This window comes from Aethalodelphis obliquidens, unplaced genomic scaffold, assembly GCF_003676395.1.
Source record: "Aethalodelphis obliquidens isolate GAN/ISIS:26980383/991018 unplaced genomic scaffold, ASM367639v1 scaffold57, whole genome shotgun sequence".
NCBI lineage: Eukaryota > Metazoa > Chordata > Mammalia > Artiodactyla > Delphinidae > Aethalodelphis > Aethalodelphis obliquidens.
The window spans coordinates 4,370,221-4,391,981 of record NW_020838001.1 but is presented as its reverse complement, the minus strand read 5'-3'; the positions used below and the strand labels follow the sequence as shown (position 1 = coordinate 4,391,981).

The following is a 21,761-nucleotide window of genomic DNA, read 5'->3' as shown; positions in this document are numbered from 1 at the left end:
CTGCTGCCCCGGGTCCCCGAGGAGGTGAGCGGGCCGCGCCGGCCGCCATGCGCCGCCCTGCCGGCGAGCGGAGGTCGGGCGGGGCCGGGCCGGCCGGGAGGCCGCGGAGGCCCCGCCTCGACCGCCCGGCGCCCCCAGCCCGCCCGCCCGCCGGCCCGGGCGCGTCCAGCAGGCCAGGCCGGCCAGCGAGGCCCGGGGCCGCCCGCCTCCCAGGAAGCAGAGGAGCGGGCTCCCGTCCAGCAGCCCCGCCCGGAGGCCGCGCGTGCCCCGCACCCACCCGGGCCGCAGGCTCGTGGGCAGAGCTGGCCTGTCCTTCGACCAGGCGCGAAGGAACTGCCCTCGAGGGGCCGGGCCCCGGCAGCCTGCGCGGCCCTGACACCACCTTCCAGAACCCTTGTGGCGGTGCCGCCCGCCCCCCTCCAGGGGCACCTGGCTGCGTCCCACCCCAGTGCAGGTTTCCAGCGTTTTTAGCATAGCAGCCTCCAGCCTGGCCGTTTAAGTCCCCACTGTTTAATCCCACGAGGGTGGACGCGTGCCAGCGTACGCACACAGCGCTTATCTAGTGAGATGTGACACTTCTTAATTAGGGATCCTGGGTGCCACGGGGAGGCTGCAAAGTGCCCTTTTAGCAAGTGAGGCAGGCGTCTGCGCGCAGGGCTCTGGCCGGCGGCCTGTAAAGGCTGGTGTCTGTCTTGTGTCTCCCCTTCTGATGCAGCTCTGGCAGGCTGCCCTAAGCACGCTCAACCCCAGCCCCACGGACAGCTGTCCCCTCTACCTGAACTATGCCACCGTGGCCGCCCTGCCCTCCAGGGTGAGCCGGCACAATAGCCCCTCGGCCGTGCATTTCGTCACCCGGCTCGTGCGGACCTGCCTGCCGCCGGGAACCCATCGGTGCATTCTGGTGAGTTCTTCTGAGGGGCTGGCCCCGCACGGGCCCCCGAGCTTCGGGTCGCTGCGTGCTGGCCTGTTGGCCGGGGCCTGTGGCTCAGCCCTCCGGACCGCAGAGCACTCCGGCCCACGGTATCCCCGGTGCGGATGATGCTGCCGCGACCGCACCGTGCAACCCCGGCCTTACCGCTGCCGGGGATACTGAGGGTCCCGATATGGAACGGTCTACCCCAGATCAGATCTGAGACTCGGACCCAGGCTTCCTGAGCCTGTGTCCGCTGTGCAGCGCTGCACGTCCTGCCTTCCTGTCTCGAGAGGCAGTTGACCCCATCTGGTGGCTGACATTTTCTTCTCACATCGTGGGACAGTGATTCCGGGGAAGGCCCCTGGGATGATGGCTTTGCTGGGGCGTCTCCGTCCAGATTGTTTCCACAGTGGCCTCTGACCCAGCTCTGGGGCCCTAGCACTTCCTGGTGGCGGCTCCCATGGGTTGGGCCCTGGGTCCCATCCCCCCGCCCCAACCCCGCTTCGCTCCCCTTCACCACAGCTCCACTCTCTGTGCTGCAGATGGTCTGTGAGCGGTCGGATGCCTTCGCCTCGGCCTGTGCCCTGGCCCGCGCTTTCCCACTCTTCACCCAACGCTCGGGGGCATCACGGCGCCCGGAGAAGAAGACCGTCACAGTGGAGTTTTTCCTGGTGGGACAAGACAACGGGCCAGTGGAAGTGTCCACTTTGCAAGTGGGTGTCTGGAAGTTCAGACCGGGGCCCCATGCCGCACTCCCCGCCACCCCCCAGCTTGGGCAGAGCTCTCTTTCCCACTCCCTGGGAGGACAGGACAGGGCTGCTGGCATTCCCGAGAAGGCCCCCGGGGCCTGTCCAAAGCCGGGCAGCGGGCTCCCTCTCCCCAGGTGGTCTCGTTCTCAGGGTTCGGTTCTGTTCAGCCAGTGTTGATCGAGCACCCACCCCGCGCCAGGCGCTTTCACGTTTTGATGCTGATGCTCCTGCCCATGTGTGTATCGCGTTACCCTTTATGGTGCACTTTTACATGTTATTTCATTTGATCCTCCTTCGTTTGATCCTTTTGAGGCACGGCGAGGCTGGAAGTGATTTCCAACCTCGAAGTCCTCGTGGGGGCCGAATGCTAGCTTTCCCTCCCGTGGTGACCCTCCCAGCCCAGTGGTGCTGCGGTCTCACCCTCCCCACCTGCAGCCCCCGCTCCAACCGCCAGACTCAGGTGGTCCTTTCCCCTCCCCTCCCTCACCCGGCGCTCTGTCTCCAGCCCCTTGAGCAGCCCCTCATCCGCCCTGTGCCCCCAGGTCTGTAACTGCTCCCCCTCCACCGGGATTCTTTCCCCTGGGAGGAGACCATGTGCCTCATCTCTGCCCTCCTGAGACAGCTCCTCTTTTCTCTTCCTTTCACCTCCCATGGTCCGATTGCTTTGCCTGTCTTAACTCCCTTTCCCCCCTCAGCCCACCAGCATGGAGTTCGCCCACCCCCTTCCAGACCTTGTTTTCCAAGGGCCACATCTGTCTGACTTGAGCACTGGTCATCCCTCCTTGAAGGGCACCCGCCCAGCCCTGGCCTGAGCCTTCTCTCCTCCCCGTACCTTTCCCGCCTGCCCCGCCCTCTCCGCATTCCCTTTGTGGTCGCCCCCCCCCCAACCGTGGGGGCATTCTGGCCTCACTCCCTCCTCTCTGGGTGGTTTCAGTGCCCCTGGGTTCCAGCCTGCGGTTGGACACCAATGATCACTCCTTCCCTCCAGCTCCAGGGAGTTCCTTCTGAGTTCTGGGCTGGGGCTGGAGGCCTGAGCATCCTCTAGCCCCTCCAAGCCCCTCTCCTCCTGCCCGCAGCCACAGGGACTGGCTTCCTGCTGTCCCTTGGCCTCACCAAGCCCAGTCCTGCCCAGGGTCCCTCTCCAGGGCCCCTCCGGCTCTGGTTCTGCCTGGTCTCAGTCCGGCTTCTGCCCGCATCCCTTCCTCGGGGAGGCCTGGCCATCCTGGCTAGCCCGGCCTCTCCCACACTGCCAGACCCTCTGCCAGCCGAGAGCCATCCGCACCGGACATTACGCATCTGAGTTTAGCCTCTGTTCCCTGCGCTGGAGTCAGAGTCCCCCAGCCCCCGGAGGGCAGGGTCCTGGTCCCGTGCATAATAATCCCCGCACCGGCTTTGTACGTGATGAAGGGTCTCCCTGGCCCCTACGTCCCACCCGTCCTACTTTGCCCACCTGCACCCCACTGTTCTCTGGGACCATGGCGGCAGCCTCCTAACTGGCCTTGCTGCCTCCACACTCCCCCCTCCGGTTCCGCTTCCCACTGCCTCACAACCAGGCAGGGGCCAGCGCTTCGCGAGTGCCTGTCAGGTGTCAGGCGCTGCTCCGAGCACACGTGTGCGCACACACTTAATTCTCACAACTGCCCAGTGAAATGGGTTCTGTTAACTCTCCCCACTTAGAGTTGAGCAGACTGAGCCTCAGAGGTACTAAGTGACTTACCGGGGCCACGCCAGCATGGGGTGGAGCCAGGCTTGAACCGCGGCCGCCGTCCGTCAGCCTCTTCCTCTTCTGTCCTGGATCGTGAGCACAGGAGTCTCTGACACCCCGGCTGGCCTTTTCCTCACCACGGGGACCACCTAGACCCCGTGTCTGTGGCCTCTCCTACCCTCCTCCTCCGTGGCATCTAATGGAACAATGTGTTGTGATTCTCTGCTGGACTTGCGTCCCTTGGGCATCTTTGAATTCAGAGTCTAGTGTGGAGCCTGGTGCACAGTAGGTGCCCCACAGACAGAGACGCTCACCCTCCTGGGGGAGAGCCCGCTGACTGACAGGCAGCGGGGGCTACACGGCACATCTCGCATCTGAGCTGTCAAGTCTCTGCCTCTGAGGCTCCAGGGTTTAACTGCCTCGGGACAGCCTGAGAGGTGGCTGGGCTGCCATTGTGGGCCCGGAGCCTGCCCTCCCGGTCCCTGCGGCGCTGGAAGAGGCGGCGAGGAACGGGGTGCCGTCCTCACCCCCGCCAGACCCACGCTGCGCCTCTCTCTTGATGTTGCCTCCTTCCTGCACAGGGAAAGGCAGCCAGGCCCTGGAGGTGGGTGCTGGAGGGCCAGGTGGGGCAGGAGGCAAAGCCGAGCGTCAGGGCTGACACTTGGGGCCCACCTTGCTTTCTAAACCTCATCTCCTGCTACGTGGACAGCCGAGGGGAGAGGGGATGAACATGACCTCTGCGTGTGCACGTGCCCTGTCTGCAGTGCCTCCCGTGGTGGCCGGTGGCAGGCTCCTGCTGCCCTTTGGGCGCTGGGTCGGTGTGCAAGGCCGGTCTGTCTGTGTCCTTCCCTCCTGGCCCTGTGGCCAGAGCAGTGTCACATCAGACGACCAGGAAAAAGGGTGGGGGGCTGTGACACTCACATGGGGCCCACGTGAGAAAAACACCTCCCCAGCGGGCCCAGGGACCTTTTCTCCATTGGGAGGATCCAGAGAAGCTCCTGGAGGATATGGCCTTTGAGAAGTACCTCAAAGCGTAGCTGGGATCTTGGCAACAGAAGGGGAGTCGTTTGGTCTGCTCAGGCCACCATGACAACAGCCCACAGACGGGGGGCTTGAACAGCACATGTTTAGGACGTCCAGGATCACGGTGGGTCCTGTGAGGGCTCTCTTCCCGGCTTCAGACCACCACCTTCTTGCTGTGTCCTCTTTTTTTTTTTAATAAATTTATTTATTTCATTTATTTTTTTATGGCCGCGTTGGGTCTTCGTTGCTGTGCGCGGGCTTTCTCTAGTTGCGGTGAGCAGGGGCTGCTCTTCGTTGCGGTGCGTGGGCTTCTCGTTGCGGTGGCTTCTCTTGTTGCGGAGCACGGGCTCTAGGCCCGCATGCTTCAGCAGTTGTGGCTCGCGGGCTCTAGAGCACAGGCTCAGTAGTTGTGGCTCATGGGCTTAGTTGCTCCGCGGCATGTGGGATCTTCCCGGACCAGGGCTTGAACCCATGTCCACTGCATTGGCAGGCAGATTCTTAACCACTGCGCCACCAGGGAAGCCCGCTGTGTCCTCTTCTTAGGGGCAGTCATCCCATCATGGGGCCCCACCCTCCTGACCTCGTTGAAACCTGATCACCTCCTAAAGCCCCCTGATACCACCCCATTGAGGGTCAGGGCTTCAGGACATTCAGTCCATAACAGAGGGCAACACCTCGTCCTGAGAAGGGGGTAGGGGGTTGGCAGAGGCCAGACATAATGTGTGTTCAGAGGCAGGCAGGAGGGCCACCTGCCACCTGGATGAGGGGCGTACATAGCAGGAGATGAGGTTTAGAAAGCAAGGTGGGCCCCTCGTAGGCCGGGCAGCCAGACTTGAAGGGTTCCTCTGATTCTGGAGCTGCGTTGGACTTTATGTAGACGGCTGGAGGGTCACGGGCAAACTTTTGCTTCCCTTCTACCTGCCCTCGCTCCCCTGGCAGCAGCCCTGCAACCTGTCCCGGGTGACGTGTGCCTCTGACACCTCTGGGCCCCTGGCCCTTGGATGAGGAGGGATGCCTTCCACCTGGTCCCGGGGCCCCAGTGACGGCCTTTTGTTTCTCCTAGTGTTTAACAAGCGCCACAGAAGGCGTGCGGCTGGCAGCCCGCATCGTGGACACGCCCTGCAATGAGATGAACACAGACACCTTCCTCGAGGTTCGTAGCCCTGGGGTCCTGCCAGGACTGGGATGGTGTTGGTAGACCCCAAGGAGAGTCAGGAAACCCAGGGCTGCAGGGGTATGGTCCACAGTCTCCGCACCTCGTCTGGGGAAGCCGCGGGCTGCTGCGGGCAGAGTCCTGCCGTCCACCCGGAGCCGAGGGGCCCCCAGGCCTCAGCTGAGGGTGGAGGGAGGGCAGAGCTTCCTCCCCAAGGCCCCTCAGCAGGCCTCCAGCCATGGGCTGCAGGAAATCGCAGATTTGGAGGGGGAGCCGCCTCTCCTGGGTTTAATCATGCTCAGAGCCAAGAGTCAAAGCCACGGCATCACAGCCCATCCCTCTCCCACCGTAAGGCATCTGCTCACCCTGGCCCAGGCCCTGGCCTCGCCCTGATTTAAGCCGTCTTCACGTGTTTGTGTGTTGTTGTTTTTTCCATGAACACATCCAGGAGATTAAGAAAGTTGGAAAAGAACTGGGGATCGTCCCAACCGTTATCCGGGATGAGGAGCTGAAGACAAGAGGATTTGGAGGTGGGTGGGGGCTGGTCCTCGCAGATCCTGGCCTCAGGAGCGGCCTGGGGTACGTGGGTGGCAGGGGGGCACCAGGCTGCATGGTGTGTCGTCCCAAGCTTCGCTCTGAAGGAACCCAGCCCGCGTCCAGCCCCGAGGCCAGACCCTGGGAAGCAGACCATCTGTGGGGGAGAGAGGAGGCAGCGATTCAGATTCTGATTCAGATCCTGGAAGCCTCGGGAGCCAAGGCCTCCCCACCCACTCCCTCTGCAGCCTCCCACGTGCTGCCGTCCTGGCTGCCCGGCTCACCCAGCAGGGCCTTTCTGTTCCTCGAATACACAAGTTCACGTCTACATCAAGGCCTGCACTTGCGGCCCTTTCTGTCTGGGATGCTTTCCCCCGAGATAGTCTCACGACGGGGCCGTCTTACCCTGCACGTCTTGGCCACCTCCTCAGAGAGCCTTTCCTCATTGCCAGGCCCATCCTCCCCCAACTCCCAGGCGCTGAGGTGCGGTGACGACTAGGACAGGAGCTGGGAAGGTCACTGTCCTTGTTATCTGAGGCTGCAAAGCCAATTACCCCAGAAGGTAGCAGCCAAAAGCAACACGTGTCCCTTGTCTTGCAGTCCTGTTGGGGGGGGGGATCGGGCGTGGCTTAGCTGGGTCCGGCCCAGCGTCTCTCGAGGCTGCGGTCATCTGAAGGCCCCACTGGGGCTGGCCGCGTGCTCCCAGCAGGGCTCACTCACGGCCCCGCCAGCAGGCCTCCGGGCCCCACTGGCTGTTCCTTGTCTTGGGGGCCTGTCCTTGAGCAACTTACAACGTGGCAACTACTTCTCTCAGAGCAAGGGCTCCGAACAAGAGCCAAGAAAGAGCAAGATAGAGGCAAGGTCTTCTTCTGTCACCTAATCTTGGGAGTGGTCTTATCATCTCTGCCACACCCAGAGGCACTGAGACCTGCCGTCCTGCCCACGCTTCGGGGAGGGGATCCACACGCTCGTGAATGCCCAGAGGCAGAATCTGAGGCACACGTTAGTGGAGGCAGAGGCCGTAGTCAGAAAGCTTCACGGAGGAAGTGACGTTGGCGGCGGGTCTCGCAGGATGAGTAGCAGTTTGCCAGGCAGCTATTACTGCCTCTTATCCTGGTTGCTACGGTTACTGGTCCGATTACTGGGGGACCGTGAGGCATGGGCTGTGCCCACAGCAAGCCACAGTTTTCTTGAGAAGATGGGGCCCAGGAACCAACAGTGAGGCAGTGGTGGGGGCGAGGTGGGGAAGGGAGGTACCTCCTGAGTGCACAAAGAGGTCAGGGAAGGGAGGGCAAGCAGGGGCTGGAGCAGCCGTGCAGAATTATCCAGAAACCACTTCATTCTGCAATCCTGTTCACATCTTTCTGGGAATGATACAGTATTTTTTTTCTCAGCGGGTTTTCTTGCCTCACAGTACTTCGTGCAGAATTCATTTGCAGTCCCAGGGCAGTGAACTCATTTGCCTTCCCCGATCCCACACCGGCCAGGGGGCGGGAGGGGGCGGGAGGGGGCAGGGAGCTCTCCGGGAGGAACGTCCACAGGCCAGTGGCTACTTCGGGGGGAGAGCAGTGTTGCTGGGGGGCTTCCGGGAGTCCTCTGCTGGGTCCAGCCCGCGCCTCACTGACGTGTCCTGTGCTTTCCCTAGGGATCTACGGTGTGGGCAAGGCCGCCCTCCACCCCCCAGCCCTAGCCGTCCTCAGCCACACCCCGGACGGAGCCACCCAGACCATCGCGTGGGTGGGCAAGGGCATCGTCTACGACACCGGGGGTCTCAGCATGAAGGGGAAGGTGAGGTGCGGGGCTGGGGCTCGGGCGGGGCCGGGTGGGAGGGCCCCTTCTCAGGCGTCGGAGGAAGGAGCAAGGTTCCTGGGCCTCGGAGTCGGGGCGTCCAGGGGGGAGACCGTAGGGCCCAGTCCCCCGAGAAGCAGACGATTTCACGCCCACACTTCAGACAGGAGGCAGGAAACAGAAAATCTGGAGGAGAAGAAGGAAGGGGCCTGGGGAGACGCCCACCATCTCCACGACCGTCTGAGGTCCCCCAAGAGGATGCTTAGTGGTGGTTCTCACAAGACCTTCGGAAAGCAGACGCCCTGTTTAAAGGGAGGAGAGTTTGGGCCCAGGAGCCAGGCGCCTGGGAGCGTTGCTGGGAGGCTGCAAGTCCCAGAGTCTCTCTTAAGGGGCGGCCCCTTCTCACGCCCAGGGGCCTGCCCTGCACCAGGAGCAGGGGGAGAGGTGTCTTCATCTGCTCGTCCCACATGCAGGTGCTCCAGGCCCAGGCTGGGCTCTAGGGGGAAACTGGAAGAGGAGAGTCAGCTATCCCGGAGAGGGAGCTTGTAGACGGCTGAGCGCGAGCCAAGCTCGCGCAGGGAAGACACTGACGACTGGCAGCCCTCGTGGCTCTCAGACGCGTCCTCTTGGCCCAGATGGTGTTTTAAAATCCGAATTCGTTACCAGCATTTAAAAACAGGAAGAATTCTCACGGGACTGGGTCTCGTACCTTTTGTAACCTCAGGGGACCTGGCAGCGCTGGTCGTGCGTTGGCACCTGGGGGCGCCCTGCTGGAGCTAAGCGGCAGCTGCCCCTGTGGGTGCGCCTCCTGCCTCCGGCTGGCGGCCAGTCCCGCCACTCCCTGTCGCTCCTCTGACGTCACACCCCAGGGTCAGCTGCTGTTCAGGGTAGGGCTTGTGCTGCTCCTTTTTGCACTTCTGTATTTGGTACCCAGAGTGGAGGATCTTTTTCTTTTAACATCCCTCCTCTTCTGAACAACAAAATTACTTTCAGGACTAATCGGGAAATGAAACAAATAATAAATGTTCAAAAAAACCAAACACCAGTCGTGAATTCCCCGATAGTGAATTCCCTTTTATTGAATTCCATACATATTATCGTGCCAATAAAAAATTAAAAATGAATTTTATAGTACAAATAAAGAAAACAGTCATCCATTAACACTTTTAAACAGCATTAATGTGGGCTTACCTGGTGGTCCAGTGGTTAAGACTCCACCTTCCACTTCAGGGGACGTGGGTTTGATCCCTATTCAGGGAAGTTCCACATGTTGTGAGGTGCGGCCAAAAAAAAGAAGAAAATAGCATTAATGTCATTTTTGATAGGAAAAAACTGACGCCTCCACATTGTTCTTCCGTGGTGATGCGTGCCAGCATCAGACTCTGCTGTCAGGCCTTAGTTTCTGGGGATTTGTCAATGACTTTATCAAAATTGGTCATCTTCACATCTTTGTGTTCACTAGGCAGAGGTGCCAGGTTGGTCAGTCTGTGTTCACTCATGGTTGATCCAAAACAACACAATTCATTTTAATTTTGAAGAGTTTCTATCCCATGAAGCAACTGATACACAAATACTCAGGGAAAGTCTCCAACAGTAGGGTCCCTCAGCAGAGACTGCTAAGAATCCCATTTCCCAAGAAACTCCCCAAATTGGTATAGCAGCCATGTCTCCAGTCCTTTGAGATCAAGTCCAGCAGCTTTCAGACGTCTGTGGAGTAAAAACATTTTAAACACCACGACTCCAGTGGTTCCCCGAGACTGAGGGCAGCGAAGAGGCTCGCTGCTCCCTGGGGTTCGCTCCGAGCGCACCATCCGAGGGCAGGAACTCGCCATCCCAGGCGCCGTGGACGCTGACCGGCCGGCCGCCTCCAGAGCCCGCCCGACTCAGAACCAGGGCACCTCGCGGAGTCTGCGCCACCGGCAGCGATGAGCATCCGTGTAGGACAGTGTTGCTGGAGTCAGTGTTGTAGGAGTGAACATAGGTGGATTTGAAGCTTTTATTCACGTGATTAGGGCTCGCTTCAGCCAACAGCAGGAGGAATATTTTTTCCACTGATGACAACAGGCAGACTGACTTCTAGTCGGTTTATTACCATTTTAAATTCTCTGCAGATGATGAGCCCCTCTAGCTGCACCTGGGGCTGGCTACCCGCCCACACCCTTGACGAGGGCTCTTGCCCTGAGTTCTGGGGGCAGGATTTCAGGCTCATTTGGATGGTGGCTTGTTGGAGGGCAGGAGCGAGAAGCAGGGCTTCCTGGAGATTAGTCATTTTGCCGGTGGTACCCTCTCCCAGTTTTGCAGGAAAAACCCCGGTTTTCAAGGCAAATCAGGATCAGCATGAATTAACAGGTCTCAAGTGTGTTAGACTCAGGACCCCTTCCAGTCTTAACAAGTATTGATTCCAAAGAGGTTTTGTTTATAAGGGTGATGTCTGCTGGTATTTACCCTACTAGAAATTAAAATTGGGAGATTTTAAAGATATTTATTAATTCATTAAAAAATAACAATATGACCCCATTGCATACCATTGTAAATTATACAGTTTTATGAAAAGAACTGTATTTTCCAAAACGAAAAAAAATTACCGAGAGGAGTGGCAATGTTTTACATTTTTGCAGCTCTTTAATGTGTGCCTTAATAGAAGACAGCTGTGATCTGCATTTAGTCTGTTGTGATCTGTTTTAGTTGAAATATAAAAAGAAAATCTGGCCTCAGTCCTTCTGTAGTTAGAGAAGGGAGAAGCATTTTAGTACCCTCTTCAGGTAACTCAGGACATTCTTCTTTGCTATTACACCAAAACTCGACAGGTGGGAGCTTCTGAAAGGTTAGTTACGATGTGGAATCTGAAACCACGTCTGTGAGCTTTGGTGTTCTGCTACGTTGAAATCTGCGGGGTCTGTCTTGAACTTTGAATGTATGATTTTATAATATCACCCATGATGTGGGTCATTTGGAAAATATTGTTCACAGAGTTATGCGGAACCTCCAGATTTTGACACATCTCATTCTATAATATTTTTAAAAACCATACTCGTTAATATCACCATCTAGCTCATGTAGAAAGGTGAGTGTTAGGAAGCCCTCATGGAGGCAGATACAAGTTTCCCAAATTCTGGTTTTTGCTTGGCAGCTCCGAGTTTACCACTGGCACCAGGCAGTGCCCGGTGCCCTCCTGGAGGCGAGAGGCTCACTTTGATAGTTTTTGAGAAAATGTCTGCAGATACCTGAGTCTAGACCCCCAGCACGTGTCCGTGGTTCCTCCAAGTACAACGGTGTTTGCAAGAACAGAGAGGCTTGCTGAGCTCAGGAAGGACTCAGTGCCCGCTCCCACTTGGGCTCCAGCCGACCCACCGTGACCGACTGCCGGGCGTCGGGGAGAGAGAGCAGGGCCTTCCCGGCACCTTCCATCTCATCACAGACAGTGTTGGGAACGGCTGTACTCCACGGCTGAGATTTTGAAAAGTTAATCGTTTACTGCTTCAGCAAGAAGACTCGAGTGAAATGAGCAGTGCCTTATTTCCCAGAAGGCCTGGAAATGAATCCAGTGACCACCAGTTCCCGTGGGGCCCCGGGCCACGGCTCCAGCCATCACTGCCCCTGCCCCATTGGTGCAAGTGTCAGCCTACCAGTGACCTAGGCGTTACCATGGAAATCGTTTCTCTTATAAAAACAGGAACGATGGGTGGGGTCCGAGAAGCTGACACAGTCAATTGAGCTGCGTTTTTGGTGGGACATTTGTTCTGCCCGTGACAGGGGATCACGGGGTTTCAGGGACCATCTCGAGCCATTTTCTGTGTGGCCATTTTGCAAGGGGTTTGATTCTGGGTCTGAGGCCCTGTTTTTCCATTTAAACAATCTTGTGGTTTCTTGCAGATTAGGTCAAAAGAGATGGCTTATTTTCAGTAGTGCTGGCTGAGTCATTTTCACTCAACTTAATTGGAAAAGCAGCTCCGTTTATATCTAAAGATACTTTCCATTAAAACTCGAGGCTCACGTAATCCAATAAGGTTCAGAGAAATCTCTTGGCGCCTTTCAATCCCAAATCCTTACATCCGATGACCTGTTGTTAATTTAAAATACGAACCTGTCAGTTAGTGTTGGGAACCTATGGAATGTAAAAACGCGTACCTGCTCTCTGCTAGCCTAAAGAAAATCGTGTTGCCTCTGGGGCCGGAGGGCGCCTTTGTCTCCAGTGATCCTCCCATTAGACCCGTCACCCCAGAGACGCCAGCTAGGGCGGGTGGCAGGTATCCTCAGGGTGGGGGTGGGATTGGTGATGTCACAGTGACTGGTGACATTTGGGAAGAGCTCCCATTAATCCGGACGGGGCGGTCAGGGTAGGGGGACTTGGTCATGGCCTAGCCAGGAGCCAGGCCACGGCGACTCCGGCAGCTCTGGACGTCTCCCCCTCCCCCTCCCCCCTCGCAGAGTTCCCTTCAGTAACTCCCAAAGCTCTGCTCGAGCCGGAGGCACCCTGGCATCTTTAGCCCTTGCTTCCCGTTGCTTCTAGGGGACCCCAGGCGACCAGTGGCGTTTCCTGGGTTCTGTGGGCACCAGGTCCTGCACCACCGGGGCCCTGATGTACAGGCTGCGGCGGGGGCCCTGGCGCTGGGGGGTCAGCATCCGCTCACCTCTCTCTCGTCCCCCTGTGCCACCCACAGACCACCATGCCAGGGATGAAGAGGGACTGCGGGGGCGCCGCGGCCGTGCTGGGGGCCTTCAGAGCCGCCGTCAAGCAGGTGGGTGCGGCCCCATCCTCCCCTCGCAGCCCTTCTCCCCAGAGCGCCCCCCCGTGTCCTTCCTGAGCCTCTGCAGCCCCCTGGCCCCTTTCCCTCTGCACCCCAGCCCTGGGCCCCTCGGGCTCCTCCACCCGAGCCCGAGCGTGTCACCTTCGCCTGCGCGTCTGGCTTCACGGGTACCCGCTGAGTTCTGAGAGCCTCGCCCGTCCGGACCGAAACGGGAAGGGTGCCGTGGAGCAGACTGCCCGCCCGGCCTGCCCGCCCTCACTTGGGGTCCGGTGCTCAGGGTCGGGGTCTGGGGAGGGCCGGGCTGCTGTTCGGAGGAGGGGGCCCGGGGTCGGCCCTGGAGTAGCCTGGGTGGCCACTTTGAGCACAGACGTCCAGGGTAGCCGGAGGGCCCCTCACTCCCCACCCTGGGCACGCCAGGCCTCGTGGAGCCCAATGATTGGAACCAGATTCCTGAGCCAGAGGAGCCCTGTCAGAGGGGCCAGCGGCAGTGGCTGCTCCCTTGTAGAGGGTGTTTATCCAGCAAAGGGGGGTGGGCGCACACCGGCCGTCCAGGGCCACTTACCTCTCAGTGTGGCTCCTTCGGGCGCTTCTGAGAAGCCCGGCCCTTCGTGTCACCAGATACAAGCTCTCCTTCCCCACAGACAGGGGCCACCTGAGCAGCGTGGCTCCCAGGGGTGGGCGTCCAGTGAAAAGATGTTGGCAAATAGTTTCTGCCCAGGCACCCCTGAGAGGGGAGCAGGAAGTCCGGGAGGAAGGAGGGCTCGGCCTGCGTCCCGACGGTGCCGGGGGGCCTCCCTAGGAGGGAGAGCTGTGGCCACGGTACCGACCCCCCAGGAGCAGCACGTGGCCCCCGCCTCTGCGGAGCCAGGCGTGGGGTGGGGAGGGGGTCTTGGCCCTCGTGGCCTGGGGGCCGCACCCAGCTCACCTGCCCACCTGGGGCTGAGCCGGGCCGCCCCCTCGGCGGATGAGCTCGACGGGGATGCGAGGGGAAAGGCCCAGCCGCGGGCGGCTGCTGCTGCTTGTCAGCTCGTGGGGGAGTGTCTGGAGAGCTCACGTGGCCGCGCTGCCCGGAGCCTTTGCTGAGGGGCCCGGGTAACTGCCCGTGGAGGGTCTGTCCTGGCATCCAGACAAGCCGGCCAGGAGGCGCCGCAGCAGGTAGACCCGTGCTGTGTGCAGGGAGCTGCTTGGCAATTAACGCTGATTCATCAGCTGGCGGCCGTGCGTGGTCTCGGGGCTCCTCTGGACCCTCCACCGCCAAGCGTGCTGCCGTGGGCTGCTGGGGGTCCCCACCCCACAGGGGCCGAAGCCTGGAGGCTCCGCTTGTAACTGGTTTTGTAAGGAAGGGAGCGGGCCTCAATACGAGCCCCGAAACGCTTAACGACGGAGACGGATCGTAACCCACAGAATAGCATAAGTATCCCCGCGTCACACGGGCAGGCACAGTCACTATTCACAGCAGAATCCCGGTTGCTTACGGTACAAGTGACAGAAATAGAAAACCACCATAGGGCAAACAGCAGTGTAGTAATTGTCTCAGGTGAGAATGACCCACAGATGCCAAAACCAGAGGTGAGTGTGGTGAGAATGGGAGCGAGGAGGTGAGTCCACGCAAGGGCTTCTGCGGTGGGACACGGGGGCGGGGGTCACTGTGTCCCCGTGGACTCCACCGGGCAGGGACAGCACACACGACCTGAGGGTAGGCACAAGGAAACGCCAGAGACAAAAGGCCAACCTCAGAAGCCCGCAGATCAGCAGGTGTGTGGTGAGGGACCGTGACCGCTGGCCACCCTGTGTGGGCGGGAGACAAGGGCTGAGTGAGGCCCCTGGGGAGCGGCCGGGCTGGGACTCAAACCCGGCAGCGCAGCCCTGCTTCCGGGCTCAACGCTGCATTGCACGGACTTTGGTGGCGGACCCCTGGCCTAGAGCCCGCCGCCAGGACCGTGGGGAGTGCCGGAGGCTGTGCTCGCCGCTCCCTGGACTCCTGTCTGCCTGTCTGTCTGTCTGTCGCTGTCCTGGTGGGTCAGAGGGGAGTTCCGGCCCATCCTTGCCCCACTGCCGGCACCCCCAGACTGTACCTGGAGCCTCCGCCCTTGTCCCTACAGGGTTTCAGAGACACCCTCCATGCCGTGTTCTGCCTGGCTGAGAACTCGGTGGGACCCGGCGCCACGAGGCCGGACGACATCCACCTGCTGTACTCAGGAAAGTAAGGCCGACCCCGCCCGCCCACCTCACAGTGCCTGCCCCCCTCAGGTTGTCTCTGTTGTTGGAACTCGTGGCCCTTCCCAAGACCCGGCTGGCAGCCCTGGCCACGCCCAGCTCACCCCGGCCAGGGCCAGACGCAGTGGGGAGGACGCCCTGTGTCAGGAGCCCCTGGGCAGCAGCCGCTTGGTCCCAGGGTAGCCGCGAGCGTGGCCGTGTCGCTGCGCGAGGTGTTGGGCGCCCCGCAGGGGCTTGGGACCCACCCTGCCTTAGGGGGACAGGCCCTTGCCGACCTTTTGGCTTACCGTCCTTCGGGTGTCTGAGGCCTGCACCCCTAGACCCCCAGCTGGGGGGCCCTCCCTGCATCTCCTCCCTGAGATCAGCCCTTGGGCTACCTCTTCTCAGCTGCAGGAGGAGACACTCGAAAGTCACAGCAGGCAGCCTCTGGCGGAGCAGGTGGCCCAGGGTTCAGAATAGCGGAGTCCGCTCGCCCGCCCGCCCAGCCCTCCCACGGGCGCCTGTCCCCAGGGTGACCCCGAGAGGCGCCGCCTCCCCTCACTTACCCAGGCAACCCTGTTCTCCCATCTGACAGATGAGGAAATGGAGGCACGGGAGCGGGGGTGGCGGGCATCGCTCCGGACCCCCTTGCTCGTGGCCCTGGCGCTGCGTTTCTGTCGGGGACAGGAAGGAGGGGCTCTCAGTGGGGTCTTGGCCGCACCCTAGGACTGTGGAAATCAACAACACGGACGCCGAGGGCAGGCTGGTGCTGGCGGATGGCGTGTCCTACGCGTGCAAGGACCTGGGCGCCGACATCATCCTGGACATCGCCACGCTGACCGGAGCTCAGGTGGGGCCCTCAGCAGTGGCCCCGAGGAGCCGGAGGCCACCTTGACTCTGAGAGGGGCGGGGTCTGCTGTCCCTTCATCTTCGTAAGGGGCTGGAGCTGGCCCATGGGGCTCCGTGGGGGTGCAGGCGCGCAGGGCCCGAGGACCACAGCGGGAACGTCAGGGCAGGACAGGGACCGTCCCCCAGGTGGCCGCACTCAGGCCTCTCTCGCTGTCTTGCTGCCTCACTTTCTGTTGGTCCCTCTTCTGTCCTGGGTGTTCCCCGCCACCCCGACCTGGATACCCTCCCCGCCGGCTCTCTCCATCTCTCCCCACGTCCCCAGGGCATCGCCACGGGCAAGTACCATGCGGCAGTGCTCACCAACAGCGCCGAGTGGGAGGCGGCCTGCATGAAGGCTGGGCGGCAGTGCGGGGACCTGGTGCACCCGCTCGTCTACTGCCCGGAGCTGCACTTCAGCGAGTTCACCTCGGCCGTGGCAGACATGAAGAACTCAGTGGCGGTAGGTGTGGAGCAGGGCGGAGCGGGGTCAGAGCGACCCCGAGAAGCAGCAGCAGGGCAGGGCAGGGTACCCCCCACGAGGCCCCAGATTCGGGCTCCGGTCGGGGGAGGGGAGAAATCGTCCCAAGTGGGGACGCGCCGCTCTCTGGTCTCGCTGCCGGCGTGTCCGCTCGGCGGGCGCCGGGGTGTCCTCCCCACTCCGGGCTCTGCCTCCGTCGCCCCCATCAGCTCTTTCGCTGGCGCCCCCCTCGCCTGGCGTGAAGGCAGACCCCGTAGCCCACGGGCATGGCCCTCGGGGTCACTCTCTGCCGCTCCCCACGTGGTCGCTGAGGACGGTGGGGTGGAGCGGGTGCGGGGCATCCAGCGAGGGCCCAGCTGGACGCAGCCCTGAGGGCGCTCTGGGCGAGCCCCTCCTCAGCGTTCCCGCCGCCGGGTGCCGAAGGGTCACGGCCGTCCTCCTCCCCCAGGACCGGGACAACGGCCCCAGCTCCTGCGCCGGCCTTTTCATCGCCTCGCACATCGGCTTCGACTGGCCCGGGGTCTGGGTCCACCTGGACATCGCTGCGCCCGTGCACGCCGTGAGTCCAGGCCCCGGGGGTGCCCCCGCCTCCCCCCGTTAGGACTCGCTTGGCCGGCCGGCCGCTCTGCTCCCCTCCCCGGCCCCTCCTCACCCTCTCTTGCGTCCAGAGCCCCTCTCTGGCTCCAGAGCTGCAGGCTGAGCTCATCGGAAACATTGTGTGTGAGGGTCACACGGCCAGCTGTGGTCCCCCTGACCTCTGGCCTCCTCATCCCTGGGAACAGCGTGGCTGCTGCGTGGAGTCCGTCCCAGCCGACCCATCCTCGGCAGGAGGCCCAGGGCCCTCGGTCTCGCCCTTTCCCACCCCAGGGAGACGGGCTGGGGGCAGGGAGCCCGGGGCCGTGTCCACCAGCCCGTTGCCCACCGGCCCGGAGTGTAGCGGGACAGAGAAGGGGGCCGTGGGGCATGTTGGGGGGCAGACGCCCTGGTCCGGGAGCCAGGAGTCCCCACCCACACCCCGGCCGCGGTTTGCCGAGCGGCTGTGGCTCGGCCGCACGTGTTTCCACTGCCCTCGCCCACAGGGTGAGCGGGCCACGGGCTTCGGTGTGGCTCTCCTGCTGGCGCTCTTCGGCCGGGCCTCTGAGGACCCTCTGCTGAACCTGGTGTCCCCGCTAGGCTGTGAGGTGGACGCCCAGGAGGAGGACGTGGAGAGGGACTCCAAGAAGCGCAGGCTCGTGTGACGCGGCTGCCCCGCCCGGCGGCGCTGGGCTCTTTACCTCACTTTGCACTGATTAATTGTAAGCAATTGGAAGATTATACCTTAAGATGAACTTGGGTTTGTTCTGTTTTTAGTTGTCGTGGTGACGGAAAGGCTCCTTCTTGTCAGGCTTAGGAGGCAGCTCAGGGTTTGGCGGGGGCCCCGGGGAGGGCTGTGCGGGCAGCAGTGGGCTTGTTTCTGTTTGATTTGCCGCCAGCTTCTGCAGAGCGCGCTCCCTGCTGGGGCCTCCGCACGACCCCGGGCCCCAGGACGCGTGCACGGCCCTGACGCTCTGGGCTGCGCGGCCCTTGTGTCCACGGTGGGTGCCGTGGCCCAGTCTCCAGCTGGGCCCTGTGCGTGGCACCCACATTACAGAGAGCCCAGGCCCGTGCTCCAGCCAGGGCTGCCGCTGCCTCCAGGCAGCCCTGCCCTTTGAGAGGATGGAGGTGACTTACTTCGGGGACCCAATTTTATGGAGCAAGAGGAAGCTCTACTCTGGCTCCTTAGAATTCACTGGGGGTGGAAGTAAATATGGCTGAACCACATCACATTTTTGCCTCCGTCTCACTCTCTCTCCAGCCCGTTTTAGAAAGCAACCCTGACGCCTGCCCATGGGCCTGAGGCTCCGGGATGCCACCACCTTCTCCCAAACCAGCATCTGGCTTTGAGATGCAGCTTGTCAACCTCGTTTTTACAGATGAGCACCCTGGGCCCTCGGGTCCAGGCCTGCACACAGCCTGGGCCATCTTGGATCTGAGGGTTCAGAGCGTAGACTCCTCGGGCTCTTAGGGCTTTTCCACGACCTGCAGTCTGCAGGGAAGGCTGTCCCGACCCCCCGAGCACATCACGAGGCAAGTGTTGTACAGGTTCAAGTGAAGGTCCCCCCCGGGCATGTTCCTAGGTGCTGAAGGGCCCAGTCTGGCCAGGTTTCAGGGAGACCCCTGACCTGGGCCCAGCGGAGGAGATCGGGGACTCGGGCCCCACCCGGCATGGCAGCGGCTGCCCACGCCTCCTCTGCTGGGGACGGGAGGGCGAGAACGCGGCTGCAGGACACTCGTCCCCAGGCTGTGCCCTGACAATCAAGGTGACTCTGGGTTTGGTCCCAAGCATGTATTTAATGACTGCCTGCCGTGGGCACAGCCCCGCCTGGGAAAACCATGGCCCACGTGTTAAGTCGCAGTAGTAGTGGTCACAGGGTGCTCGGCGGGCCACGCTGTGAGCTCAGGGAGGCACGGGGGCCGGAGGGGCCAGGAGCCTTCACGGGTCATTAGCGTGCTTAATGGTCTTGAAGTAGGCAGCTCGCTCCAGCTTCCCCCGAGAAGCCCTGGAGGAGCCAGAGATCACCGAGGTGGCCCAGCTCCTCCTCCAGGCAGCTGGCACTGTCCCCCCCCACACACCCCCCACAGAGGCTGCAGGATGCAGGGTCAGGGAGCCGGGGAGGAACTGAGTCTCCCTTGTGTGGGCACAAAGGCGGCCTCAGGCCCGGGGACTCAGCTGGGGAGCAGCTGCAAGGGCTTGGCATCAGGGGGACCCAGGGCTGAGGCAAAGACCCTGCTTCTCGAGGCCAAAGGGCCTGAGGACCTGACGGCTGCTTCCCATGGCCCCTCTGGAGCCCCGGCAACAGGGTGGTTGGGGGCTGGCGGGCGCCGCTGTGTCCACTTGATCGTGGTCTCGGGCGAGCGGTACAGGAAGCTGAGCCTGGCCAGCAGCTTCTGCTCCAGCTGCAGCTTGCCCAGCTCGCGGACCGGGAAGACGGCAGCGCAGAGCCCGAGCACGTGGACCACGTCGGGCAGCTGGTCGTACATGATGGACCGGGCGATGCCGGGGAAGTGCTCGTGGATGAACTTGGCCGCGACCATCACCACCGACATGTAGAGCCTGACGTGGGGGGCGGCCGTCAGCGCCGCTGTCCCGGGAGAGGGGTCACGGCCCCCGACTCAGCCCAGCTGGATAGGGGCGCGAGTGCTAGCTGCTCATGGCCCCCGAGGTCTCCTGTGGGTGGGTCTGGGGTTCCAGCCCCCGCCTGGGGTTGGAGGGCGGGGTGACGGGCACCCATGGAGCGACACACGTTATTACCCTGCAGACAGGAATGAGGGACAGGACGGTGGGAATGTCCCTTTCTGCTAGTGGCTTGTGTGACAGACAGTAAACCACCGTCTTGGTATGTTTCTGAGGCCAAGGGAACAGGGGCTTGTGCCCCCCCCCCCGGGGCAGTTCTGGGGAGCAGGGGTGAGGAGGGACCGGAAGGTTCTGAAGAGCCCAGGGCACGAGGCAGGTTCTTAGAGCCGGGGGAGCCTTACCCGTATCCCGCCAGGAAGTCCAGGCTCCGGGGGCTGACTTTGTCGTGAAAGATGACCAGCTCCATGTTCTGGCCGCAGCCCCGGCTCTGGTCACAGCCTGGCCGCCACTCCTGGACACTCGGCCGCCGGGCTGGCCGTGAGGGCCTCCGCCGGCCTCAGCTGCTGCAGCCGGACTGTGGCGTTGCGGAAGAACGCCAGGCGGTCCACGTCCCAGGACCCGTGGGAGTGGGCTGTGCAGGAGACACAGCATCAGGCCCTGGGGATGTCTACAGGCTCGGGAAGACCCAGTGTCCCCCAAGGTGACCGGGTCAGGGAGCTTGCCTCGGATGGGCCCGAGATGGACGTTCAGGGAAACGAAACCTCTAACGCTCTCCGGCTCTCCCCATACGCAATACAGCCTGGCCCTGCACCCAAAATGCACCCCTTTTTCCTGCCTTGTTCAGGGGCCCCCCACCTGGAGGCCCCTTCCCCAGCCGGCCCCTGGCAGTACCTCCCGATGGGCCGGTAGTTGTGGTCTCCCTGGAAGGCTCAGCCTTGTCCCCTGGTGCACACGGATGCACCCCCTAAGAGCTCGCGGGGCCCCCAGGAGCACGTCCGCGACCCCGCCAGCCCCTCCCCCAGTCCACGTTGGTTGGGTTGGCATCTGCTGCAGGACACTCTGCCCAGAACCTCTGTTCACACTGTTCCCTGGCAAATTGATGTTCAGCAGTTTTGTTTATTTGTTTGTTCCTTAACAAAAGGTTGCTTTGGTTTGAGATTCAGCAAAAACACACGCCGCCTTCTGCTTCCTCTCCATTCAGGATTCAGTAAATTAGCTGTTCTCCAGTTGGCTTCGGGGCCTCGCCTCAAATGAGCCTCCCGCAAGCTAATGCGTTTAAAAGCCTCGGAAAAGTACCAGGCAGCACGCACGCAACAGACAGCGTCAGCCCCCCGCGAGCGGCTGGCTCAGCCCTGCGCCCGACCCCGTCTGCCCCAGCAGCGCCATCTGAGGCCGGGGGCAGGGATGTGAGGGCGGGATGGGCCCTTATCAACTTCCAGCTGGGGGGCCTCTCTGTGGTCCTGCGAGCTTTGGGGATGAGTCCAGGGAGGATTCTTCAGTCAGGAAAACAAAAGAGACCAGAATCCACAGGCCGCTTCACAGTCACCTGCAGTTAGCATAGTTCAAACACCAGGGGCCTCCGTCTGAAGCCGTGAGTTCCTATTGGCTGCATGAGAAACTCTGCGGGGCTCAGACCCCCCGCCCCCTCGCCGAGTCAGCTGAGAAAGTCTCCCCAACTCCGTGACCGTGGCCTCCCTTGAGATGCCTGACTGTCCCTTTCTTCTAATGGGTCGGCTGAGTTTCTGTGGTGTCCGCGAGCGTGTTTGGTCCAGCGCGGGGACGGCCTGAAGGCGGCTTCCTCGGCCAGCAGTCTTTATTAAGCGCCACCTGTATGCCCCCGTGAGACACGCACTCCTCTCGTGGGGTCCTTCCCAGCCTGCAGCCCTGGGGGGCCAGCTTCTAGCTGGGGAGCCAGAGCTGGCCTGTGGGAAGCTGGAGGTGGGCTGCCCCCGGCACCCAGGGGGCCTGAGCTGTAGGCGGCTCGCAGGCCGGAAGCGGCCCTCAGGCCCACCTCAGACACTCGCCTTCTCGTACCAACCATGGAGATGTCATTAGCAACTAATAAAACAGTATCTTGTAAGCAATTTGCCTCGTTCAGGGCACATTATCTTATTCCCACCCCGGGGCACGGAAGCCAGTGTGTGTGCGTGCGCGCGCGTCAGGCAGGCGGGAGATTCAAGCCCAGGGGGCCGGGCTCTTGCTGCATGATTTCCGCCTTCCGTCCAGAGCCCTCTGACCTTTGGCAGCCCTCCCCATAGTGCAGGGCACGGTAGGCACCCGTCCATGGAAGAATGAGGTGAGTCCACAGATGCGCAAGGCCGAGGCTGGCCAGACAGAAGCGGCCAGTTCACAGGGCCCGTCACCGGCCAAATGGCCCCGGAGCTCTGCATGCGGCCCCGGGCTCTGGGCCTCAGTTTCCCCATCTGTCAACT

The 21,761-nt window shown here is 61.7% G+C and overlaps 1 protein-coding gene across 4 annotated transcripts; it reads left to right on the top strand.

Annotated features, from left to right (window-relative positions):
* Positions 1 to 6: 6 nt before the first annotated feature.
* Positions 7 to 21,419, top strand: NPEPL1 (aminopeptidase like 1). Of its 4 annotated transcripts, none has more exons than XM_027086872.1 (12): positions 7 to 24; positions 716 to 901; positions 1,456 to 1,626; positions 5,454 to 5,543; positions 5,992 to 6,073; positions 7,723 to 7,865; positions 12,527 to 12,604; positions 14,716 to 14,816; positions 15,536 to 15,659; positions 15,981 to 16,157; positions 16,624 to 16,734; positions 17,255 to 17,978. In XM_027086872.1, the coding sequence occupies exons 3-12, from the start codon at positions 1,456 to 1,458 to the stop codon at positions 17,411 to 17,413; spliced, it is 1,236 nt and encodes a 411-aa protein (XP_026942673.1). In that variant the 5' UTR covers positions 7 to 24; positions 716 to 901; the 3' UTR covers positions 17,414 to 17,978. The 4 variants fall into 4 exon arrangements, 3 of the variants coding, with proteins under 3 accessions (XP_026942673.1, XP_026942672.1, XP_026942675.1); XR_003428669.1 differs by lacking the exon at positions 7 to 24 and adding an exon at positions 18,010 to 21,419 and having other exon boundaries at positions 710 to 901; positions 17,255 to 17,470; XM_027086871.1 differs by lacking the exon at positions 7 to 24 and having other exon boundaries at positions 710 to 901; positions 17,255 to 17,505.
* The last annotated feature ends 342 nt before the right edge of the window (positions 21,420 to 21,761 follow it).

Bases quoted from the DNA above. Each gene is read 5' to 3' on its own strand.
- NPEPL1 (XM_027086871.1), top strand. From the start codon at position 710: ATGCAGCTCTGGCAGGCTGCCCTAAGCACGCTCAACCCCAGCCCCACG. The intron at 1,627-5,453 runs GTGGGTGTCTGG...TGTTTCTCCTAG, and splicing joins TGGAAGTGTCCACTTTGCAA to TGTTTAACAAGCGCCACAGA. The intron at 14,817-15,535 runs GTAAGGCCGACC...GCCGCACCCTAG, and splicing joins CACCTGCTGTACTCAGGAAA to GACTGTGGAAATCAACAACA.